This window comes from Spermophilus citellus (assembly GCF_964194105.1).
Source record: "Spermophilus citellus genome assembly, chromosome: 7".
NCBI classification, from domain to species: domain Eukaryota; kingdom Metazoa; phylum Chordata; class Mammalia; order Rodentia; family Sciuridae; genus Spermophilus; species Spermophilus citellus.
The window spans coordinates 150,891,912-150,914,255 of NC_138188.1; the positions used below are offsets into that span (position 1 = coordinate 150,891,912).

Genomic DNA, 22,344 nt, shown 5'->3' on the forward strand with positions numbered 1-22,344 from the left:
GGAAGTACAACTTCCTGGGAGTGGGAGCCAACCAGCACACCTGACTAAATGTGTAGATTGGGGAAATGAAATGGAAAAAGCAAGATGAGGCCCAGAAGGAAGGTTCCTGCATGGCTGAGGATGATGCTGTGAACATAGAACAAGAAAACAGCAACCGCTTTGAAAAGTATGAGTGCTGTGGGCAGAGGGATATGGGTCACTGCTCTCCCAGAAGGCGGCTTCCAAGGCTCTGGCTTCCTCATGTACAGCCTCGAGAACCAGGACAGTGATCTGATTTGGATGTGGATGGGGATGACAGTATGGGAAGCCACAATACACGGAGACAGACGTTGTCATCTCTTGTGTCAGCGCGAAGCCTGGTGAAGCCAAGGAGAAAGAAGCATTCCAGGGAAGCAGTCCTAAATGGTGGCCCTCCCAGGACCTGCGCCACACCTGAGTTCTCTAAATGGGCCAGTGATGACATGCCATTCACCAGCAAAGATAAAAAGTAGCAAGCAGGAGGTCATGCAGAAGATAAGCAAGAACAGGGACATGGAGAAAAATCTCTGATTCAACTGTGACCATGTTTGAGGCCCTGAAGGCTCTGAGCGATACAAATGCCTCATCTGCATTGATTCATACTCATTGCCCCTAATGTCAATCCAGTGTTGGCCTGTACACTACAGGAACGCTGGCTGTGGACTCTGTGTTCTAAGAAGCTCTGCCCTCAGTGCAACACCATCACAGTACCTAGAGACCTTCAGAGGATCTACTTGTGAGCTAGCCACCCAGGCGGGCCTCGCCCAAGCAGCCTCACCTGCTCCCATCCTCTGTGACAGTGACCCTCTCCCCTTGTACATAATGCACACAGGATCCCCATGTACATACATTCACATGCATGCACACAGATATACACACACAGGACTCTGGAGCCAGAGTGGAGGCTCAGGCCCAGGCCCTGCCTGCTAGCTCCCACCAAGCCTGGGGACCATATCCATTGGGCCTCTGTTCCCAGGGTGGGGTAGGGAGGTGGGGTGGGGAGTAGAGAGGCAAGGCTCTTGAAATACAGCTCCCAGAGGGACAGACATACAAACACCAGACTGAAGTACATGTAATATAGACCATGTATATTTACAATGTTGTTATAAATAGGACAACTCCTTTGCCCTCCACACCCCTAGCTTTAGTTGTATGACTTTCTTTTTTTTTTTAAGAACCTCTGGAAGCAGTGCCTCCCTCAGGGCTGGCTGAGGGCTTGGCCCATCCACTCTTAGGGTACCTATCGGCCTCTCCCACTCCAGTCATCCCTTCCCTCTCTCGTGTGCTTGGTGTTCAGTGGTGTATATTTTTCCTCCCAGATATCAGGTACATGCCCTGAGAGACATGACCCTCTTTAGTGTTAGCTCATGAGGTTCTTCATAACAAGTTGAGAGTAGGGCAGGAAGTAGGTCCAGAGCTGAAGCAGAAGATGAGGTTGGGGCTGACTGAAGGTACCCCTGGCTGCCCAGCCTTCTGCTGAGAACCATTCCTGGGAATAGAGATGCTGTTCCCAGGGAAAAGTTGTCTCCCCGTCCATCCTGTGGGCCCTGTGGTGTGATGCTATGACTGTACATTCTATACAAAGGTACTTACTTGTCCTTTTCCTTTTAAATTACATTTGACATGGATTAAAACAATATAAACAGATTTTTTAAAAAATGGACCCTAGATGTTAGCACTTTATGACACTTGAAAAACATCTATTTCAACTTTCTGCTTTATAGATAAAAATCACACAATCAGGAAGTCAAATGATTAGTACAAAAGCTAGTCAGGAGAACTGTAAGTCTTCCAAGTTTTACCAAATCCTTTATCATTCTCTAAAGGGCAGAGAGAGGATTCAGACTTGGAACTCTGTCACTACATCTTACTTTCTATTTTGCTGCATACATTCTACTTAGCAGTATAAATAATGTTACAATCATCACGATTTATCAAAAGAATAAACAGGAAATAATCATGTGCTTTTATAATCATAAGACTAAGGCTGGACAATGTAATGAGACTTTTGTCTCAGAAAATAAAGGGCTATGGATGAGGCATTCTCAGGAAATTTAACATTCACATTAATTCACAACAATGTAAGTTGATTTTCTCCTTTACTGAACTAATTAACACTTCCAGGAGAATTTAAGAGATTATTTACATCTTCTTTTTTTTTGACCCAGGGCCTTGTACATGCTAACCAACTGCTCTACAACTGAGCTACATTCCTAGTCCTTTTTATTTAATTTTGAGACAGAGTCTCACTAAATTGCCCAGGCTGGTCTCAAACTTGTAATTGTCCTGCCTCTCCAAAGAAACTGTTTTATAATCATGTGCCCCACCCTCAATTTTCTCCTCTTGCCTCTGTGATCTTTCTTCTCTGTGACTTCCTTCTTTCAGACCACAAATTCAGGCTTTTTTGCCTTTATATCTTCAACATCTCTATCTTCAAGTACCAGGACTTCTCTATTCCTTAACAGTAGTCGCCACACCTTACAAATACCAGGTCTGAAATCTTTTTACTTCTCACAATGCCCTCTACATGCTGCTTTTTAACTTCTGTAATGGCCTCCTCCTCTGTTTGCTTCTTAAGTATAATTCATGCCTCACACTATTGCTAGAATCAGCTGGTTGTATCTCAACTCCTACCAAATAAAGTCTCAAATCTTAATTTAGAATGCCATTTTTGCCACATGTGGTGGCACACACCTCTAATCCCAGCTACTTGGGAGGCTAAGGCAGAAAGATCACAAGTTCAAAGCCAGTCTCACAGTGAGACTTTTATCTCAAAATAAAAAATAAACAGATGTGGATGTACCTTGGTGGTAGAGCACCCTGGGTTCGATCCCCAGTTACACAGACACACACAGAGCCATTTTTAAGGACATCACCTATTTACTTATCCTGATCCCTTGACTACTCTTCTAGCTTAATCTTCCACCAGACTCTGCCTACTCTGTATCTAGTGATTTATTTTTTTTCATTCAACAAGTGACAGTAGAACCATTCTGAATGCTGTGGATATAGTAAAGAATAAGACAAAAATTCCTGCCCTCACAGGGCTTACACTTTAGCGAAAGAAGATATTGACAGTAAAAAAATGTTAAGTGGCAACATTCCCCAAGGGCATCCAGAACATTCATGCCTCAGTGGCTTTGCACATGACATTTTCTTAACCTATATTCTATTTTTTGTCCTGTTGAAATGTTAAACAACTTTATTTTTTAATTTTTTAAAATTTGTTCTAATTAGTTATACATGTTAACCAACTTTAAAGGTCCAGTTTAAACGTCTCTTCCTTAAGAGAAAGGCTTATCTTCCTGGTGTACAGTAACTATGTACCCATAATATGCTATCCTTCCTTTTTCTTAGCACTTATCATACACTATACTTTTTATTACAAGATAGTACCATCGACATTTCATTATTGTATTCTTTCCGCAGCATTTTAAATACTTTTCACAAAGTGGGAGCTCAATAGACATTGAACTCACACCCTTTTCCACAGCTACTATGTGGCCAAACGAAGTTTTACAGAATAATAGGCAAGCCAAAATGTGATTTAGAAACAATTAAAAGAGAAAACCCTTTTGGGTAAATTTTACATTTCAAGATAACTTTAAAATAGTCTATCCACAGAATGAATATGTACTCTAAATTGAGAGTTTCTGTGTTGTTTAGTCTTAAAAAGACATAAGGTAGATTATGACAACCTAATAAACCAAGTTATAAAAACAAACAAACAAACAACAAAAAAGGACAAAATAAAACAAAAAGCCACTCACAAGGCTGGTTCTTCTTCTTCATCTCCATATGACTTTAGATTATCCTGATCATACTGTGGTAATTCAGGCATTAATCTGGAAATAGATAATTTTAAATATTTTAAATTAGATTATCAGTTATTATACCATATTTCAGAGCACAAAGACTAATACTTATTTTGAATGAGGATACCTTTTGTGTTGTTTTGGGTACCAGGGATTAAGCCCAGCAATGCTTAACCACTGAGCCTTATCCCCAGCCATTTTTACTTTTTATTTTGAGACAGGGTCTTGCTAAGATTCCGAGGCTGGCCTCACACTTGCAATCCTCCTGACTCAGCTTCCCAAGTTGCTGGAATTACAGGCATGCACCACCATGCATGGCTTATAATGAAGATACCTTTTAGTAAGTTCTTTATAAAATAACTATCTATGGCCAGAACTATTTCAACATAAATTGGGTAAGGAAAAAAAATGACCAAAAAGATCAAAAAAACAAGTTGGCATTCCTGTTCCTGAAATAGTCAGGTCTCCTTTTTATTTTTAATTTGGCTTTTTTTTCAATGATTAAAAGTAAAAAATGTATATATTCTATTTGTTAGACCACGGTAATATTCACTTAATTGCTTACTTGAAGAGCATATGATAAACAGCAATTTGCACAGGCCTAGCTCTGAAGAGGAGTAATGGGGCCAATGTATTTAACAAAGTCTGGAGATGTTCTGGCAAATTTGTTTTTTGACCAGCAACCAATTTTGCAGGAAGTTTCTGACTCAACAGCTGATCCTTCGAGATGTATGTTAATGTTTCACACATGGGCTTCAGCATTGCATTCTTAAAGGATGTTTCAGACAGATCTTTGTTTTCTCCTGAGAAAACAAATTAAAAACACACACACATACCAAGAGAGAGTTAGTAATAGAAGTTGATTGATTCATGATCAACATCATTTAAGAAAATGAAAATTAGACATAGACATTACAGAATTCCTAACTAGAAATAAGAAGTGAATACTTATTTCAGTTAATCAACTGTTTTAATGACTTTTACTACATTCTTTAAGAAAGCAAGCAAATATTCAATAAAGATGTTCTACTCACATTACCTGAATTACTATTATTTTCATGTATAATGGTCTTTGGATACACTGGCCATTTTTCTATTTGTGTCCATACTGCAATGCAGCATCATATACAAGCTTTTTCTTCTCTTTTCTTTTACTGTATAGTACTATTCAATTCAAACATCTAAAGCTGTTGTTTTAAACTATCAACATGTTATTTTCTATCATTCTCATTATTATTCCCTTTTTTACTTGCCTGTAACAGTCACCAAAAGAGGCAAAAGCAAACTGTGGATGCCTTGGGAAAAAAATTCTTTCCATTCACTAATTAGATTTACAGGAAGATTGCCAATGGTATCCAGAGTTGTTGAATCAAAAAAAGCACTGAGATCACAGGCCAAATCACAGCTGACACAGGCAAACAGTTGTATGAGTGGAACAGAACACAATGCCTGATTCTCATTTGTTGTCTGAAGAAACAACAGAAATGAAATCAGTAAGCCAACTTCTACCAGAATACTATGAACAAATAAAGGGAAATTCTTCTTATACTTCTCTGTATTAAAAAATAAAAAGCAGTTGAAGTGTATAGTCTGAAGAAGTTTATGTATGTTACATCACAACAACTTTTTTCAAAGTAAGATACTACCAACAACTTATTCTGAGATGCTCTTTTTTATTTATAAACTCTGGAAGAAAATATTAACATCTACCACTTCCCAGTTACAATACATTAAATGTGCATTTCCAATCACCTCAATAGCCCTGTTACAAGTTGCACACTAAATTATTTTACAATAAAGAAACTGAAATCATATAGCTCAAGTTTAAAATCCCAAGTCACACAGCTAATAATCAGGTAAAGCAGAGACTCAAAAAACAATTCAGTCCTGACTGACTTGCCATCCTGAAGGCCACAAGCAAACTCTGGTTGCTTTGGGTCATAAAAAGAATACCAATATCCTCTTAAAATGCATTTTAATATCAGCTCAAGGATCTCATCACTGAATTATGACGATAGTCATCATCAGTCATTTTCCTAGTCTGCCTAACAGTACCCTAGTGAGTATAATATCTACAAAAAAGGACTAATTAAAATCACCTAAAGAATGTGATGAGTAGTCAGGCATGGTAGCACACATTTGTAATCCCAGCTACTCGGGAGAGTGAGGTAGGAGGATAGCAAGTTCAAAGTCAGCATTAGCAACTTAGCAAAACTCTGTCTCATATAAAAAATAAAAAGGGCTAGGGATATGGCTCAGTGGTATAGTGCCCCTGGTTTCAATCCCAGTACCACCAATGAGTAAATAGTTCTGATACACACAGGTAAGCACAAAGGCCAAACAGAAGGAAAGATATATCAAGTTAATTTACCTCCAACCAAGCCAACATGGAACACATGATGAAGTCCCATTCACTCTGTGCCAAAGGAGATGAGCAATACTTCAGAAATAAGGAAAGGAACCGGATTATTTCTATATTTACACCCAGTACCTCTGGACTTGCTTCTGATAAATTACTGTGGTGAAGATAAAAACAAAACAATCAAAACATATTAAAGAATTATATTTAATTAGAAAATACTTCGTTTTAAATCATATACTTGTAAATAACTGACTTAAATATCTATCATCCTATTACTATACAAAATTATAACTACACATAACCTAGGTCCACCTTGTATATGGGAAGAAAAAAATATAAAATCACCTACCAACTAAAAAGAAAAATATCTTCATGTTCTTTCTTCCAAGATATTATAATTTTTAATATACCATGTAACAGCTCTCCATCATCTATGCTTCTGGTTTGCAGACAAGAATTAAAAATGGCAAGATGTCCAAAACCTCCTAGAATACAAAAATCAAAAGAAAAGTTTAAAATTTTTGAATTATATTGCTACTCTAAAAAAGAAAGTCTACTTTGAAAAGCTAAACTCTTTCTTGAGAAGTGCCCAAATCAAAAACTCTTTAGAAAGGCTTATATGAAAGAGTTAACAAATGAGCATATTAATACAGGCCAGAGATCTCCATAACAGCACCTAGTACAAAACAAAAACTATTCTAAATCTGATCAGCTCTTACAGAGTCTGAATCTTTAGAATCCCTACAATTCTCAAAATCCATCTTCTGATGCATCCTAACACCCTCTATTCCCAACCTTCTACCTTACATACCAGCTGAACAGAACTATCTGTACCCTTGTATGATTTTGTGTATCAGGAATGCTCTTTCCCAACTATGTCCCACTATGTAAAGGTGCTTTATCCTCCAACACCTAGTTGAAATACTTGTGTTTGTAAATCTCCATTGATATCCTCAAAGCAAAGTGGAAACTCTTTCCTTTCTACCATTTCCATACTATTGTTTTGCTACATCATTTATAACATGATGGAACTTTACTTATGTCTGTCTTCTCTAAAATAGACTTCAATACAGAAGATTTTTGCATTTATTAAGTTAACAAATAAATAAACTAATAAACTAAGAGTGCAGAGAATTCAAAAAAAGTTTCAAATACTGCAAAAGCCTTTACATGTTCAATCACTGGCTGAACCAGGAGAAATGAGGCATGGCTTTAAAAAGCTATAGATGCAAAAGGAATGATCACATTCCTTTTTTTTTTTTTGAGGGTAAATCTTTCCTTAAGGACACAGTATTCCTTAACTACAAAATGATAAAAGCCAATCTTCAGGCACGGTCATCCTAATGTCTTATCAACTTGTTATATAGCAGAAGCATAAAATAGGAACAAAACAGGGGAAAGGCAAAAAAAAAAAACAAGGGGGAGAAATGAATTACAGTAGATGGGGTAGAGAGAGAAGAGGGGAGGGGAGGGGAGGGAAGGGGGGATAGTAGAGGATAGGAAAGGCAGCAGAATACAACAGACACTAGTATGGCAATATGTAAATCAGTGGATGTGTAACCGATGTGATTCTGCAATCTGTATACGGGGTAAAAATGGGAGTTCATAACCCAATTGAATCAAAGTGTGAAATATGATACGTCAAGAACTATGTAATGTTTTGAACAACCAACAATAAAAATTAAAAAAAATAGGAACAAAACATCGGTAATTCAATTTATTGCTTTGCTACATTTAGTTTTACATATTAAAAAAAATACTTCTTTCATCTCAAGTAATTATTAAGATAATGAAATTGTCAGGCAACTAACCATCAGTACTGCAAAGGTCCTCCTTAGTCCAACCCAAAAGAGCAGGTATACATTGAGCACTGAATTCTTTCTTTTCTTCTTTTGACAAAAATGGACAGAGACTTTGAATGGTATGCAAATTGCCTTCTGTTAGTGGAAAGAAACTGTTTAAAGAAGAAATATAAATCACATTTATTCTACATGTACAGTTATTTCATAAAATTCTTATTCAAACTATTCCAAAAAACTAATAATTCCACTATATAAATACTTGACTATGATGAGAATGACAACTGCTGATTCTAGATGATGAAATTGTACTTGGTTTTGTTTTGTTTTACTGCTCCTCTTTTCTATATAGTCTTAATTTTTTTAGATGAACATAATTTTTCCCCTATGTATGACTTTTTAAAAAATATACCAATGGTCTGGGGTATACGCAATGGTTCAGTACCCTTGCCTAGTATGAATGAGGCCCTAGGTCAATTTCTAGCACTGCAAAAAATAAAAATAAAAATGTACAAACATACACACATAATTATAAATATGTATATATACAGATATATATATATTATATATACATATATATGAATACACTATCAATATTATATCTTTTTTTAATATTTATTTTTTAGTTTTAGGTGGACACAATATCTTTATTTTATTTTTATGTGGTGCCAAGAATTGAAGCCAATGCCTCACACATGCTAGGCAAGCGCGCTATCATTTGAGCCACATCCCCAGCCCTCAATGTAATTTCTTATTCTTTGTGTCATTTTTATTCTTTGAGTTATTTTTACAATGTAAGCACATCTACTTATCCCAAATAAGAAGTTCTAAAACAAATTTTAGATAAGATCTATAAATATCAAAATTTAGTTCAGACTTTTACTATGCCAGAATACATACATATCATTAAAAAATTCTTCTTGGTGAATCACTCAATTCAAAATGTTTGTGAATCTCAGCTGATGATAAAGTTGAAGTATTAATGTGAATGCTGAGTGCTACACTAGTATATCCAACCCCACAATATACTTCTGTAACAAATTTATTGCATTTCTAGAACATATTTCATAGGATAATCTTTATTTAAGAGAAGAGAAATAAACCATTTTCACATAGTGAATAAAATGATGAAAGAAGTGTGTTGGGAACAGAAAAAGATTTGGGGGGAATATAGAACATGAGTTGCTTTAAAGTTTTACTTTTCATTCTTTAATTTCCTCATTTCCTAAACCTTGTTTTTCAGATTCATTAAACATTATTCATCAATTGGAGATTGCCAGGTAAGCAATTATAACAAATTACAAAGTAAAAACTTTTAAATAAGAATACCTTTCTTTTCTTTTATAATGTGGCTTTACTTCATCAGATGAAATACTTCGGGAAAGGATCAACTTAGCAATAATGAGAGACCAGAGTGTGCCATTTTCCCTGGATCTAAACAAGGAAGAAAAAAAAATTACATTGCATTTGGGAAGCATTCTTAAAGAGTTTTAAACATTGGATATCTAGACTACTTTTACAGAATTAAAATAAATCACTTTGTGAAGGCATCAATTCACCCAAAACTTCACATCCAAGCAAGTATCATAATTACCCAAAGGACTGGGAATTTAGGCTTTTAATTCTCCTTCCACAACTGAAACTGAGCTCTCATTCCAAGTCAATTCCAAAGTCCCTCAAATCCCAACAAAGGTGATGAGCTTGAAAACCAGAGACTATAGCTGAGAAAAGGATATCTCCAGAGGATAGCTAGTCTGGATTAGGGTGAAAACCCAACAAGCACTAATACCCACTGAGGAAAGTTGTGAGTGAGTGTCAAATTTGTGGATTGGGGTTGGAGAGGAAGCCAGGGTCCTCTGCCACTATAAAACATGCTCAAACTATTATAGACAACTGATAACCTCTTAAACAAAAAGTCTTTTCAAAAAATCAAATACCTAACTACCATAAGATCCACAATGACTGTTTTCATTATGTACTTTCCTTAACTTCATGCTGTGGTTGCAACATTAAAACATACCTAGAACATTTAATAAAGATTGAATCTGAAAGTAGAGGCAGGACGGATCACACATAACAAATTAAAATTTTCTATAGGGCTCTATTTCTTTCATCAACATCTGCTCCCTGAATATACAAGCCAAGACCAAATATCCCCCCCCAAAATATTCAATAATATCCATTAAGTATTTATCATGAATATGGATTATTTCAATCAAACCTCCAAAACATTAGCATGAAGTGGGCTTATCCCTTAGAGAAGACAAAATCATACACAACTAAAACGGTCATTTAAAAAATAAAAATTGAAAAGGATTCTTACCTATTAAACAGAAGCTGTAGAAGGCCAGCAGTATTACCAAGCACACGAAAGTTATCAAATGTAATGTCCATTTTTTGAAGCATTTCACAAAATCCAGTCACAAAAATAGGTGGATTGTCTAGCTCTTCACACCACTGAAGTGAATAGAGCAGTTCTGCAACTAACAGAATGGACAGGACTGAATTATCAAGTGTACATGTGACTAAACTCTTCAATCATTTTCACTTCGATGCCTCATTTTCTAACACTGCTATGCCCACTTACCTCAAAACATCTGTAAAATGAGTTTCAAATCTGATTTGAGATGTACAAGGATAATGAAAACTGAGAAGAGTTGTCTAACAAAGTATCACCCTTGCCAGGTATGGGGCAGCCTGTGCCCTAGTCTGAGCCACTCAAGAGGCTTGGGAGAAGATTGAGATTAGGAAACTTGGAAAAAAAAAAAAGTAGGAAACTGAGTCTCAAAACAAAAGGCCATTCCTCTTCAAATCTTTCTTGATGCTTTTTTGGATTGGTTAAAAATATGACAGGGGAAGGGGGTTAAAAAAACACCACCATGAGCCCAAGTAACAGAGAAGTCTGGTCTGGATTCAATTCTATGTCCGCCTCAACTGTATATACATAGTTAACCCTGAGGACACTACAACTTATCTCACAGGACTGTTGTGAGAATTAAATGATCAAGTGTCTATCACAAAACCTGGCATTCATAGGTTTATAATACATAAAAATCACAGCTCCCTTTTCTAAAACCACATACAGATTGTGGAGTCAGAAGCCTTGAGGCCTAGTTCAGAAAAGACCTTCACAAGCTATGTTAACTCTTATCAAGTCAAAATATGTATGTACATTCCATGTATGTATTATATATCAAAATACATTCTGCTGTCATGTATGACTAAAAAAAATTAAAAAAATAAAAAATAAAAATAACAAAAAGTTTAGAAATCAAGTGATAGGGTTGATAAGAATTAGTAGCATGGGGGCTGCGGTTGTGGCTCAGTGGTACAGCACTTGCCTTGCATGTGTGAGGTACTGGGTTTTTTTTTTTTTTTTTAAGAGAGAGAGAGAGAGAGAGAGAGAGAGAGAGAGAATTTAATATTTATTTTTTAGTTTTCAGTGGACACAACATCTTTATTTGTATGTGGTGCTGAGGATCGAACCCAGCGCCTTGGGCATGCCAGGCGAGCACGCTACCGCTTGAGCCACATCCCCAGCCCTGGGTTTGATTCTTAACACCTCATAAATAAAAATTAAGGTCCAGCAACAACTAAAAAAATATTTTAAAAAAAGAATTAGCAGCACAATTAATAAAAATGAATTATTCCTCTAATTTCCACTTTTGTTTGGACAGATTAATTCTGAGCAAAACTGTAAACTGTGGATTTGCCTCCCCCTGTCCTCAATAAAATGTGCAGCTGGCTAACTTCCACAGAGCATATATTCTCTTCCATTAGTAACTATTTTAGAGCTGAGAGATTACAAGAAGACTGACACAGTGCAAATCCTCTACCTTTAGTACCATCCGTATAAGCCACACCATTAATCACAGTTGTTGTTCTTCCCCTCCCCGCCAAAACACACAGACAGGTTTATTTAGGAAAGCAGATAGACATTCAAGGGAGAACAGAGTCAGAGAGTAATCTCAAAAGAGAAGATGCCCTTGGGGTAAGCAAAGAATACAGTCTTAAGGAGAAAGCAGGCTATCTTCCATCTAATCCAGGTCTCCAAATGGGGAAATTTCCTGAGGTTCTAAGTCCTCTTGAAATTCAACATTTCAACCTCCACTTGTCAGAAAAATAATTAGAGCTCAAACTTAAAGATATAGAGAGGTTCAGCTGGGTGCTGTGGCACACACCTATAATCCCAGCTGCTTGGGAAGCTGAAGCAGGAATATCACTAGTTTGAGGCCAACCTCAACAACTTAATGAAATACTACCCTATCCCAAATAAAAAAAATTAAAAGTGCTGTGGTATAGCACAGTGGTTAAATGCCCCTAATTCAAGTACCCAGTGCAAAAAAAAAAAAAAAAAATACAGAAGTTCAAAAGTCAAGGGAAAATTCAGAATGTTTGATAAAAACATACCAAAGTTTCACAACCACTCTCCTTAGGGCATGTGCCCCAGGATCTCCTTCTCCTTATGTCATACCAACTTGATAACTGATTTTATACCAAATTATGCTGTACAGCTAACAAATTATAGCAAGATTTCAGTATATATGAATCCAATTTGCAATTTAACATCACTTAAGTAACTGCAAGCTTCCTATCACTAAAATAATTAATAGAAAGCTAAAGATTCTTAAATATTTAAGTTACTATGTAAATATTATTTTAAAATTATATTTATTTGTGCATTATATCTGAATTCTCATATTACTTACTTATTTTCTCAAGCACATTATTTTCTAGGACTATTTTCTTCTTTAGTGCAACAAAGATCATCTTGCTTAATAATGCTGAAGTACACAAATGGCTGGGAAGTGTTTTTGTATCTTGTTCCTTAAAATCTGTTTTAAAACACTCATAATTTAAACTCAGTCTTCCCTCTAAAAGCGGTCTGTATAACCACTGTGAAAAAAAAATACATACAATTATATACAAAAATCATTAACATTCTAAATTATTTACTATCTATGTAATTCATGCAAGAAACAGCTGAGGTTATTAGAATGGATAGTTTATTAGTAAAACCTCAAAAACATGGAAGTTTGGTTTTTATTACAGGAAATTATCAACATGTATATTTCTTCAAGATTTCTAAGGACAAAACCAAGTTTCATTCACCTTTACACCCAGCTCTGACAATGTCAAAGGCAAAACAAGATACTCATTTTTTTTTCTTTCCCCAGAACAAAATAAAATATTCAAGTCTGTATGAAATCCAAACTTAAGAATGTGATATGCACTCTCCAATCTCAAACATACCTGAATAGGAAGAGACTGTCTCATCTCTTCCCACTCACTGTTGTTTGGCATTACACTTCCAATATAAACTCCCAAAAGATAAGTACCTTCACTCTCTAGAAGTGTATTTAACAAATCATCAACAGCAGACAAGAGGACCTGCAGACTGAAAATAATGTAAAGAATTTAACTGTTGTAATTATGACCAGCTTTAATACCCTAATAGATAATAGCATACTTTAAAGAAAAAAGACAAAAATAGAAATAGCAGTAAATGACGCCCTCTTCCCTGTAGACATACAAACAAAATAGAGAGCTGCTTCTATTTCATAATGAAGGGGACTAGATCAATTTCAGATCCGATATTTCTGAAATACAACTACCTTATTTCATGAAAAGAGCACAATTCTTTGATCCAACCCCAAAAACCTCTATAGGCACTGTTTCCATTCTTATTATATTATTTAGGTATGATATGTGAAATATATTTGTAATTCAATAAAACAACCAAGAACAATGAATACACATGTCATGAGAGATTACACTTAAAAAATCTACACCAGCCTTCAACACAGGATAGTAGTACCACCATATCACTGACCACAAATTAGCAGTCCAGCAGATAAAACAAATCATTCTTCAATTAATTGAAAGTTTAATGGAAGACCATTTAAAAAATTGTTTTGGAAAAAATGTGTATATTTGCATCGTCTCTTAGAGTCCTATAAGTTATTTTTCATAGGCACTCACACTAATCATGGAATCTTATTCAAGGACAATGGCTTAGTATAAAAGAGACACTGTGCAATTGTCTACAAAAAACTTACCTTGTGTTATCCAAAGATGAAGACTGAGCTTGTGTCTTCAGCCACAGAGCAGACGAATGTAGGAAGGTACTCTGTTTATGTGTACTGCCAGTTTGATGAACCAATAAATTTACACCAGAGAGCCAAGTATTTTTCAGTTTACAGATTAGAAAATCTAAAATTAAGATGTTAATAGGAATTTATAATCTCACTGAATTAAATCTCATCAATACAAAATGTCTTAAAGAACTCATTGCAGATCTGTGATATTTAAGATATCATTTTAAAAATAAAATAAAAATTCAATTGCTAAAAATTAACTGTGCTGTACAGATGCAACACTACAAGCTAGCCTGTATCATATAAATGTAAAATAGTAAGATTTTATAAGTTAAATCATTTACTGCTCTGAACTTCTTTACTAAAGAAGTTTTCCTTTTGGAGATACAATAAGGAGATCACTATTTCCAAACAGACAAGTTAGTATTAAAGAAGGGGCTGGGGAAGAAGGGTTCTCTATCATATCATTTTTTATATCCCTTTGATAAATAAATGGGAGTTGACACATAGGGCAAGAATAAGTTTTGCAATGATCTCACATAATCTCAACTTCATTTTGATATGCAAGACAGAATGTTTCTTACAATAACAAAGAAATAGTATTTCCCTCTTCTTATGAATGAGGAAACTGAGGCATCAAGAAATTAAGCAAATTGCCAGAGCTACTAAGTAGAGAGGCTAAGATTCTAAATTATCTATTATACCCCCTTCCAAAACTATTTCTTTGATCAAGTAACACCTAATACATCTTTAATTTGGTTTCTAAAACTGATTTATACAAGATTGTAGATATTTACTTATAATGCTTTAAACTTTCAAACACGTTATGATTCAATTAATAAAGCCTGGGCACTTACACTCACTATGAAGGTCAGAGCCGGAGATTCCCAACAAAATATTTGAGCAGTAGGCTATTACCTGGCAAATGTGTTTTTTCTTTGCTCTGAGCACATAACTGAAAGAGAGTTAATAATAAATCTTCAGATGATGGCATTAGCAAGCATCCTTTTGCTGAGCTGAAATAGTTATACGCCACATCACAGATAAAAGACACTGATGAATCACTATTTTCAGCTTCTGACAATGTCTTTGTTTTGTATAGAGTTTCATGGAGTTTATCAATAATTCTTCCAACATATACTTCTCCAATCAAGTAATCTAGAAAAAAAAAAGTCCAAACAAAAAATAAAAAATATTAACAGTGTATTTTAAAATATCTTACCTTGAATTAGCTTTTTTATGTGGATTTTTAAAAAATGTTTTTATTAGTTATAGATGGACACAATCCTTTATTTTGTTTATTTTTTATGTGGTGCTGAGAATGAAACCCGGTGCCTCATACATGCTAAGCAAGTGCTCTAAAACTGAGCCACAACCCCAGCCCTTTATGTGGGTCTTTTAAGGTGCTCATGTATTACATAAAAGATTACATTAACAAATCAATCTGTCCTGACACATAAAAGTCCAAAGATAAAGCAGTTTTAAATTAAGTTAAAAAAATTGCAATAGTTTACAAAATTAAGAGTAGCTTCGCCATATCCAAAACATTTTGAATAGAAAATACTAAATACCTTTGGAGTCACACTATGAAGATGAATAAACATTTAGTGTACTTAAAAAAAAAAATCAAGATATTTGAATAAGTCTCATTAATCTGAACCAATAATTTGCAATCTGAGCAAGGAATCCCCTCAAAAGGTGAAAAGAATTATTATCTCCTGCTAGAGAACAAAAAACATATTTTCCCTACCATTTTTAACATGTTGGGATAATACCAAGCTTAGAAGAGTCCATTCTTCCGAGAAGTGAGAATCTGAAGACAAGGTGGGTTCCAAGTTCTTATTACAAAGACCATCTGCCAAGGCAACCAGTTTCTCTCCAAGGATATTGCCTTTTAGCCAAGAAGTTACTAAAGCATGTTTATCTGAACTAGAACATGCCTAAAACCATAAAATTAAAGATTAGAAGCAAAATCAAAAAGTACAAATTTCTAAATTATTATCTATACCATTATCACCACCCTTCATCATGATGGCCGTAACTTTATCCCCCACTCCTCCTCATCCTAGTGTTCAAGGATGATTGGTATATACCCTGTTCCCCACTACCTCTGGTTCATGTACACTTCCATGTGTTACAATGTTTATCCTCCCAACCATAAATATTACCCCTCTTCTTTATCAAAACCCCATCCACTCTTTGAAAATCAGTTTAAATCCCACCTGCTTTATGACATCTTCCCCCATCCACTCTAGCCCACAAAGATCACTGCTTTTCTCTGAATTTCTAAAGCACTTACTGGATTGTATTATTACTTAAATGTTTCATCTGTGTGTGTCTTGTCTTTCCAATGAGATTGTAAGTTCCTTGAGAGCAGAGACTGTCTTAAACTTCTTTGATACCTGCTATCAACACTGCAGTTATGTTCAATGAATAATGAATGGATGAACTTTGAAGATAGATTTATAAATGCTCTATAGATATGACGTTTTGTTCATTAATTTTGCTAAAATTAAAGAACAATTAATGTATAATAATGGTAAATTACTTCAATATGAACAAATGGACTTATCTCCCCAAATTCTATGAAACAGAATTACTGGGGATAGGTATCTGACAGCAACTTATTTATTTGCATTGGGTGGAGAAGTAAGGAAAAAAACTTGTAAATCCACCCCCAAAAGCATGCTGATCCATGTTCCCAGAGCTTCTTTTGCTTTATGGGCTGAGAAGAAAGGAATTTGCAACTTGGTTCATTTCAAAGCAATCTGGAAAAAAAAAATCCAAGTGCGGATTGGGTAGTGCCTGATAAACTGCTTATCCTTTTATTTAAAAATTATAAGTAATCAGAACTTATATTTTAGTCCAAGCTTTACCATTAAACTAGCCTTATGACCTTGGACAAATCTCTTAACCATCCTGGGCCTATCTACTAATTTGAAAACTAGAAAGATTAACCTACAGAAACCCGAAGGTCCTTTTATGATTCCAAATTTCAGTTTTGTTTTTTATTTGTTCATTTTTAAATAAACTGATTTTATAACTCTACCTAAAGAAACAGGTTCTATAAATCATTTAAAAATATTTAGCATTTAAATGGCTATAATACTGGCTTTCCTAAAGTAATTTACCAAATAAATCCAACCTATTCTATAGAATTCTTGTAGTGGAAAAAAAAAAAACAAACTTGTGAGTAAAATGTCTCTCAAGTTAGCAAGTCATAAAGTTCAACATCTTATGCACTGACATGTTTAATGTAAAAATCCAAGCAGCTGTAAGGAGACGCAAGGCTAATGAGTCACAGAAACACAGGAGGCAAATACTAGCTAGGAACTTCCAAACAGTATGCTGGAAGCAGATATTCTTCTAAAAAGGTCTGAATACTAGGACTACCTGGTAGGAGTTATCAGTCTATGTTTATCTAATTATTGACCCCTGCTGAGGATGTAACTCAGTGGTAGAGTGCTTACCTAGCAAGCCTGAGGCCTTGGGTCCAATACCCAGTACTGCCAAAACAGTACTCATCATTCTAATTATTGACTCCCTCAGCTGAGATTCTAGGCTTATCAAGCAGCCGTGTGATAATTTGGCATTTCATGTAGCTTGGCTATGGGAAAGGAGGCACTGAGTAAATTAATAGTGTGCCTGGTAAGTTATACATTCATTGAATAATAAGAAATGTAAAATTTTGTATGTTTTGTAAAAGTAAACTACTGGGGAAAATGGGAACTTATTGTTTAATATACACCAAGTATGGGTCTTACAATACAAAAAAGTTCTAAGGACTGGTTGCACAACAATGTGAATATACTTATCACCACTGAACCGTATATTAAGAAATGGTTGGAACAGAGTTAGGATATATATAAATCAATGTTAGCATGCATAAGGCCCTGAGTCAATTCCCTTCCTTCCCAGGAAGGAAGGAAGGAAGGAAGAAAGGACGATAAATTTTATATTAACTTTAAAAATAGAAAAAAAAACTTGTAAAACAAAAAAGCAACAAATGCTTTAAAAGGAGGAAGAATTTTAGATGGAAAGAATTCTAGTTGGAAAAATGTTATGTTATGTTATTCCTTTCATTAGGAAGGAATACTTAAGCCATTTTTTAAAATTCTAAGTTGTGTGTTCTTTATTTTCACCATTAATATTCCTATTAAGTCAAGTTACATGTCACACAAAAGCTGGAATATTTTAATTTGCCTTCACAGTATTCCAGAGTAGGGAAAATTTAATTTTCTGAACTGTTCTAGCAAAGCTACAACCACTCAATTCACTTCTACAAAAGATAAAGTACCTAGGATAAGAGTAGCAACTTGCATACTTAATTAAAAGATAATAAAATGTTTAATTTTCCCTGCATTGCTTGTTAGGAAAGAAACACTGGCTTTCCCAGAAATTGTTTGTTTTTCCCTGATATGCCTAACCAGAAGAATAACTGTACAAAAAGGCAAAACTAAATGTCTTCTCAAATTAAGGTAAGGAAGTTAAAATAGTAAGGAAGTTCTCTAACACAGATACCCGATTACCTGGCCATATTCAGTGTGTGAATATAACTGAGGCTTTGACTTTTCTATACCTACAAATACAAAAAAGAAAGAAAAAAGCCTAAGATACCTTTTGAATAACCTGATGAAGAGAATTCCATTCCAGGTCCTCCTGAAAGAAGAAAAGGAGTTAGAAACAATATGCTAAAATGAACAGCAAAACTTTTAAAAGTAATGAAATCTCCGTGTAACCAATCCAAAACTAAAACATTTCGTCCAATTTTTAAAATTATGGACTGAAAGAACTCACCCTTTCATTCCTAACTTTTTGTCATTTTGTTTTGCTGAACCTGCCCAGAAGCCTCAGATATTTCCCAATCAAAAATACATTGGGTTATTTTGTTTTCTTTTGTTTTGGGGTGTGTATGAGGTGCTGGAGATTGAATCCAGGGCTTTGTGCATGCGAGGCAAGCACTCTACCAACTGAGCTATATCCCCAGCCCATATTGCTTGTTTTTACATTGACATTCATAGGCAAGAAATAAAGCAAAAACAATCCCAAGAAAACTTCTTACTCTCATTTATTATTACAATAACTTAGAAAGATATACAAAAGTAATACCTTGGTTAGATCATCCAAGACATCTTTTCTTTCTACGTCACTGTCACAGCAACAGAGGGCACTATACAAAATGTCCACCAGGAAACCAGCATCTTTCCTTTGATCTTCATTTAGCCAACCTATTAGTTTACGATATAAAAATTGCACTGCAGGATTTTTTTGTGCAAGTTTGGTTATTTCAAGAGGTTTGCCTTTGACAATACTCTCTTTTTCATCACCAAGGAGCATTTTAAATACTTGGCTTGAAGAGAAGGAGTCAAGAAGAGTAGACAGAAACCTTAAATGTTGCTCTGACTTTTGTTCATTAACATAATTAATACTCATCTCTGCAAGTTTACAGACCAAGTCTTCCAAAGGTTTTTTCCTTAGAGGAGACATAATGTCTGAAGAATTATTAGTGAGAAAAGATTCAGATTCAGTTGGTAATTCAGAGGCTTCACTGTTCTCTCCTTCTGAAGATACATATTTTTCAATCTCTTTATTACCTTCAGATGTCTGATCAGCAAATCTAACCTTACCATTTTTTTTTTTATTTGATTTCAAGGAGCTCTTTGGCTTCTGAAGGACCTCTAACAGGTTAGATACACCCAAAACAGATTTAACATCAGCCTCTGGCTCATTGATTTTCTCGACACAGATCTCTGATAGTTTTTCCCAGAAATTGAACAGTACATTCTCCAAGTTTTGCACCATTTTATCATCTTTTTCTATGTCTGCTTTAGCTTCCCAGGAACTTAAAGTTTCTGCTAAATGGTTAAATAATTGACCATGTTGCAATCCCGGATCTTTGAGAACTGTATCAATAAAAGGGATCAACTGAAAGAGAAAGTAAAATATATAAACATTCAGTTTTCAAGAAAAATAAATTTTAAACAAATTTATAAGACTATAAAATTTTATATTTAATAACCAAAAAACAATTTTTCCTCAGAACTGCGGGGAAAAAAGATCGTTTTTCTATCATACAAAAAGCTTAATGATTCTACCATATTCCACCTGAAATTATTTATTTTTGTGCTGATTAACCATGATTTATAATCCAGTTTTCTTTGCATCTTCATGACTTTTTCAGGAAACTTTTGGTTTTCTTTCTTTTACAGGAACATCTAGATATGAGACTACAATTAAAGATGAGGCCTAAAGAATTCATAACTTCTTCTTAATAAATTTCAAAGGTAAGAGAAGTTACCTGAGACAACAACAACTAAGATCTAGTCTTCTGTAATTTCATTAATTTCTTATTATAGGGACCATACTGTGGAACCTGCTTTCATCACTAGATTTAAAAGCCAAGCCCAACTGCTCACAAAAGTATAAATGTATTTGAGTATTTTAAAAGTAACAAGATGATATTATACAATTTAAACTTAATACAAAAGATAACAAACAGCATCTTTCAAATTCAGAAAATTTTGCATTGTATATATCTCAAACAGGATTTTAAATCCAGAATTTGGTGTATTTAATCAGCCTAATGCATAGTCATTAGATATTATATTACACTAGAAACTAACAAAATAGAATTTTTACTTACTTGGTCGAACATACACATTATTTAAATAAAATCTATATATGGAAGGCTAACTACTGAAAATGGCAACAAGACACAATGAGCTTATGTCTTTATTATATTTGTACAAAGCACTGATGATTTTCATGTTAAGTACCTGATCATTGACGAGCATCTGTTCAATCTCTTCCTCGCCTAAGTTTTGTTGCATTATAAAACGTAAGCATTCAAAAAAAGCAGACACTACTGCTGAGCACTCTGAAAAGCTGGTTCTAATTCTCTCTGTTGCCAGCCTAAGAAATAATAAATAACTATAGATTACTCTTTCATGAATAAGAACATAAGAAGAAATAGAAATTTGAACCATACTGAATATCTTTTACTAAGTGAAAAGATTTTTCAAGTATTAATAAACAACTATAAAATTTATCAGTGAAAAACTGGTTCATTTTCTGCATTAAGGCATTTGTTATCAATATTAGAATAATATAACATTTGAAAAATGGACTATTTCTTCTAGGAATTTCACCATATTTACCTAGCTTTTTGCTAGGTACTAATAAGAAGCCTTGAGAGTACCCCAAAAAAGAAGTCTGGGCTGGAGGTATAGCTCAATGATAAGAGTGGCTGCCTAGCATGCATGACACCATCGGTTTAGTAGTAGGGTGGGGTGTGGAGGAACAACACTGAGCTAAGTATACTCTCAGGTGATTTAATCCCAGCCACTTAGGAGGCTGAGGCAGGAGGGTCACTTGAGTTCAGGAGTTCAAGCCCAGCCTGGACTACTCACAATGAAACCCTCATTTCAGTAAAAAATAATAACTCTAATTGTATTTTTCCAAAAAGTTTAACAGTATTTAATGAACAGCAAAACAATTTGGAGAAATTCAAATAAGAATATAAACAAGAAAATGTCCTTTGCTTTTAAAAATATAGAATTTAAATTCTTTACCCTGCTACTAGAGAGGTGAGGAAATTTTTGAAGAAATCCAACTTTGGATCTGTAATGGACTGAGGCAATTTGCTGATAAATGGCAGAAGATACGGATATATGACTGTAGCTAGGCCCCGACCACCATCACGAACCACAGTCGACAACTTTGGAAACACACTTTTTTTTGCATTTACATGAAGCCAACAGTCCTAACCAAAGAAAAAATTATAATAATAATGAGAGACCATAAACACTTTTCAATTGAGACATAGACATATAGACTCTCAAAAATAAAAATCAGATATTTTACCTAAAAAGACTAAATCAAAAATCTAAAATTATAAATATACTACATATAAAACCACATATTCCGTATGCTTACAGGACAATATTAATCAGGAATAATTATTTAATTTAAAGTATTTTCATAAAAGCTGGTCTCTTAAAGAGACAAATTATATTTTATCTTATATAAGATTCAGGCATGCTGACTATACTGAAACATAGATTCAAAAAATAATTAATATTGGCCAAACACAAAGTAAAATAAAAATCTCTACACCATTTTTATAGTCACTTGAATATTTGTACTAAATTTAGATTAAGTATTTATTTCCAAGAGGCATTTTTCCAGTAAGTCTTAGATATTATTATCTGATGGTATCTCTCTCATATTGTATCTAAGATTTCTAAAATACA

General features: G+C 34.6%; 1 protein-coding gene and 1 pseudogene across 2 annotated transcripts in view; one reads left to right on the forward strand and one right to left on the reverse strand.

Annotated features, from left to right (window-relative positions):
- The window catches only part of LTN1 (listerin E3 ubiquitin protein ligase 1), a 46,994-nt gene that overhangs the window by 11,379 nt on the left and 13,271 nt on the right, over window positions 1–22,344 (reverse strand). Inside the window, exons 8-24 of the mRNA XM_081300704.1 lie at window positions 21,664–21,854; window positions 20,869–21,004; window positions 19,202–20,017; window positions 18,710–18,751; window positions 15,843–16,032; window positions 15,011–15,250; window positions 14,054–14,207; window positions 13,248–13,392; window positions 12,704–12,890; window positions 10,318–10,477; window positions 9,324–9,428; window positions 8,007–8,149; window positions 6,545–6,680; window positions 6,205–6,349; window positions 5,087–5,300; window positions 4,399–4,636; window positions 3,789–3,863 (exon numbers count right to left, since the gene is read on the reverse strand). Of these exons, the coding sequence (XP_081156830.1) occupies window positions 3,789–3,863; window positions 4,399–4,636; window positions 5,087–5,300; window positions 6,205–6,349; window positions 6,545–6,680; window positions 8,007–8,149; window positions 9,324–9,428; window positions 10,318–10,477; window positions 12,704–12,890; window positions 13,248–13,392; window positions 14,054–14,207; window positions 15,011–15,250; window positions 15,843–16,032; window positions 18,710–18,751; window positions 19,202–20,017; window positions 20,869–21,004; window positions 21,664–21,854 (3,317 nt within the window). The remainder of the gene's footprint in view (window positions 1–3,788; window positions 3,864–4,398; window positions 4,637–5,086; window positions 5,301–6,204; window positions 6,350–6,544; window positions 6,681–8,006; window positions 8,150–9,323; window positions 9,429–10,317; window positions 10,478–12,703; window positions 12,891–13,247; window positions 13,393–14,053; window positions 14,208–15,010; window positions 15,251–15,842; window positions 16,033–18,709; window positions 18,752–19,201; window positions 20,018–20,868; window positions 21,005–21,663; window positions 21,855–22,344) is intronic.
- On the forward strand, window positions 66–758 carry LOC308653665 (E3 ubiquitin-protein ligase RNF220-like; annotated as a pseudogene). The gene has a single exon. The product of its transcript is annotated as an E3 ubiquitin-protein ligase RNF220-like (transcript).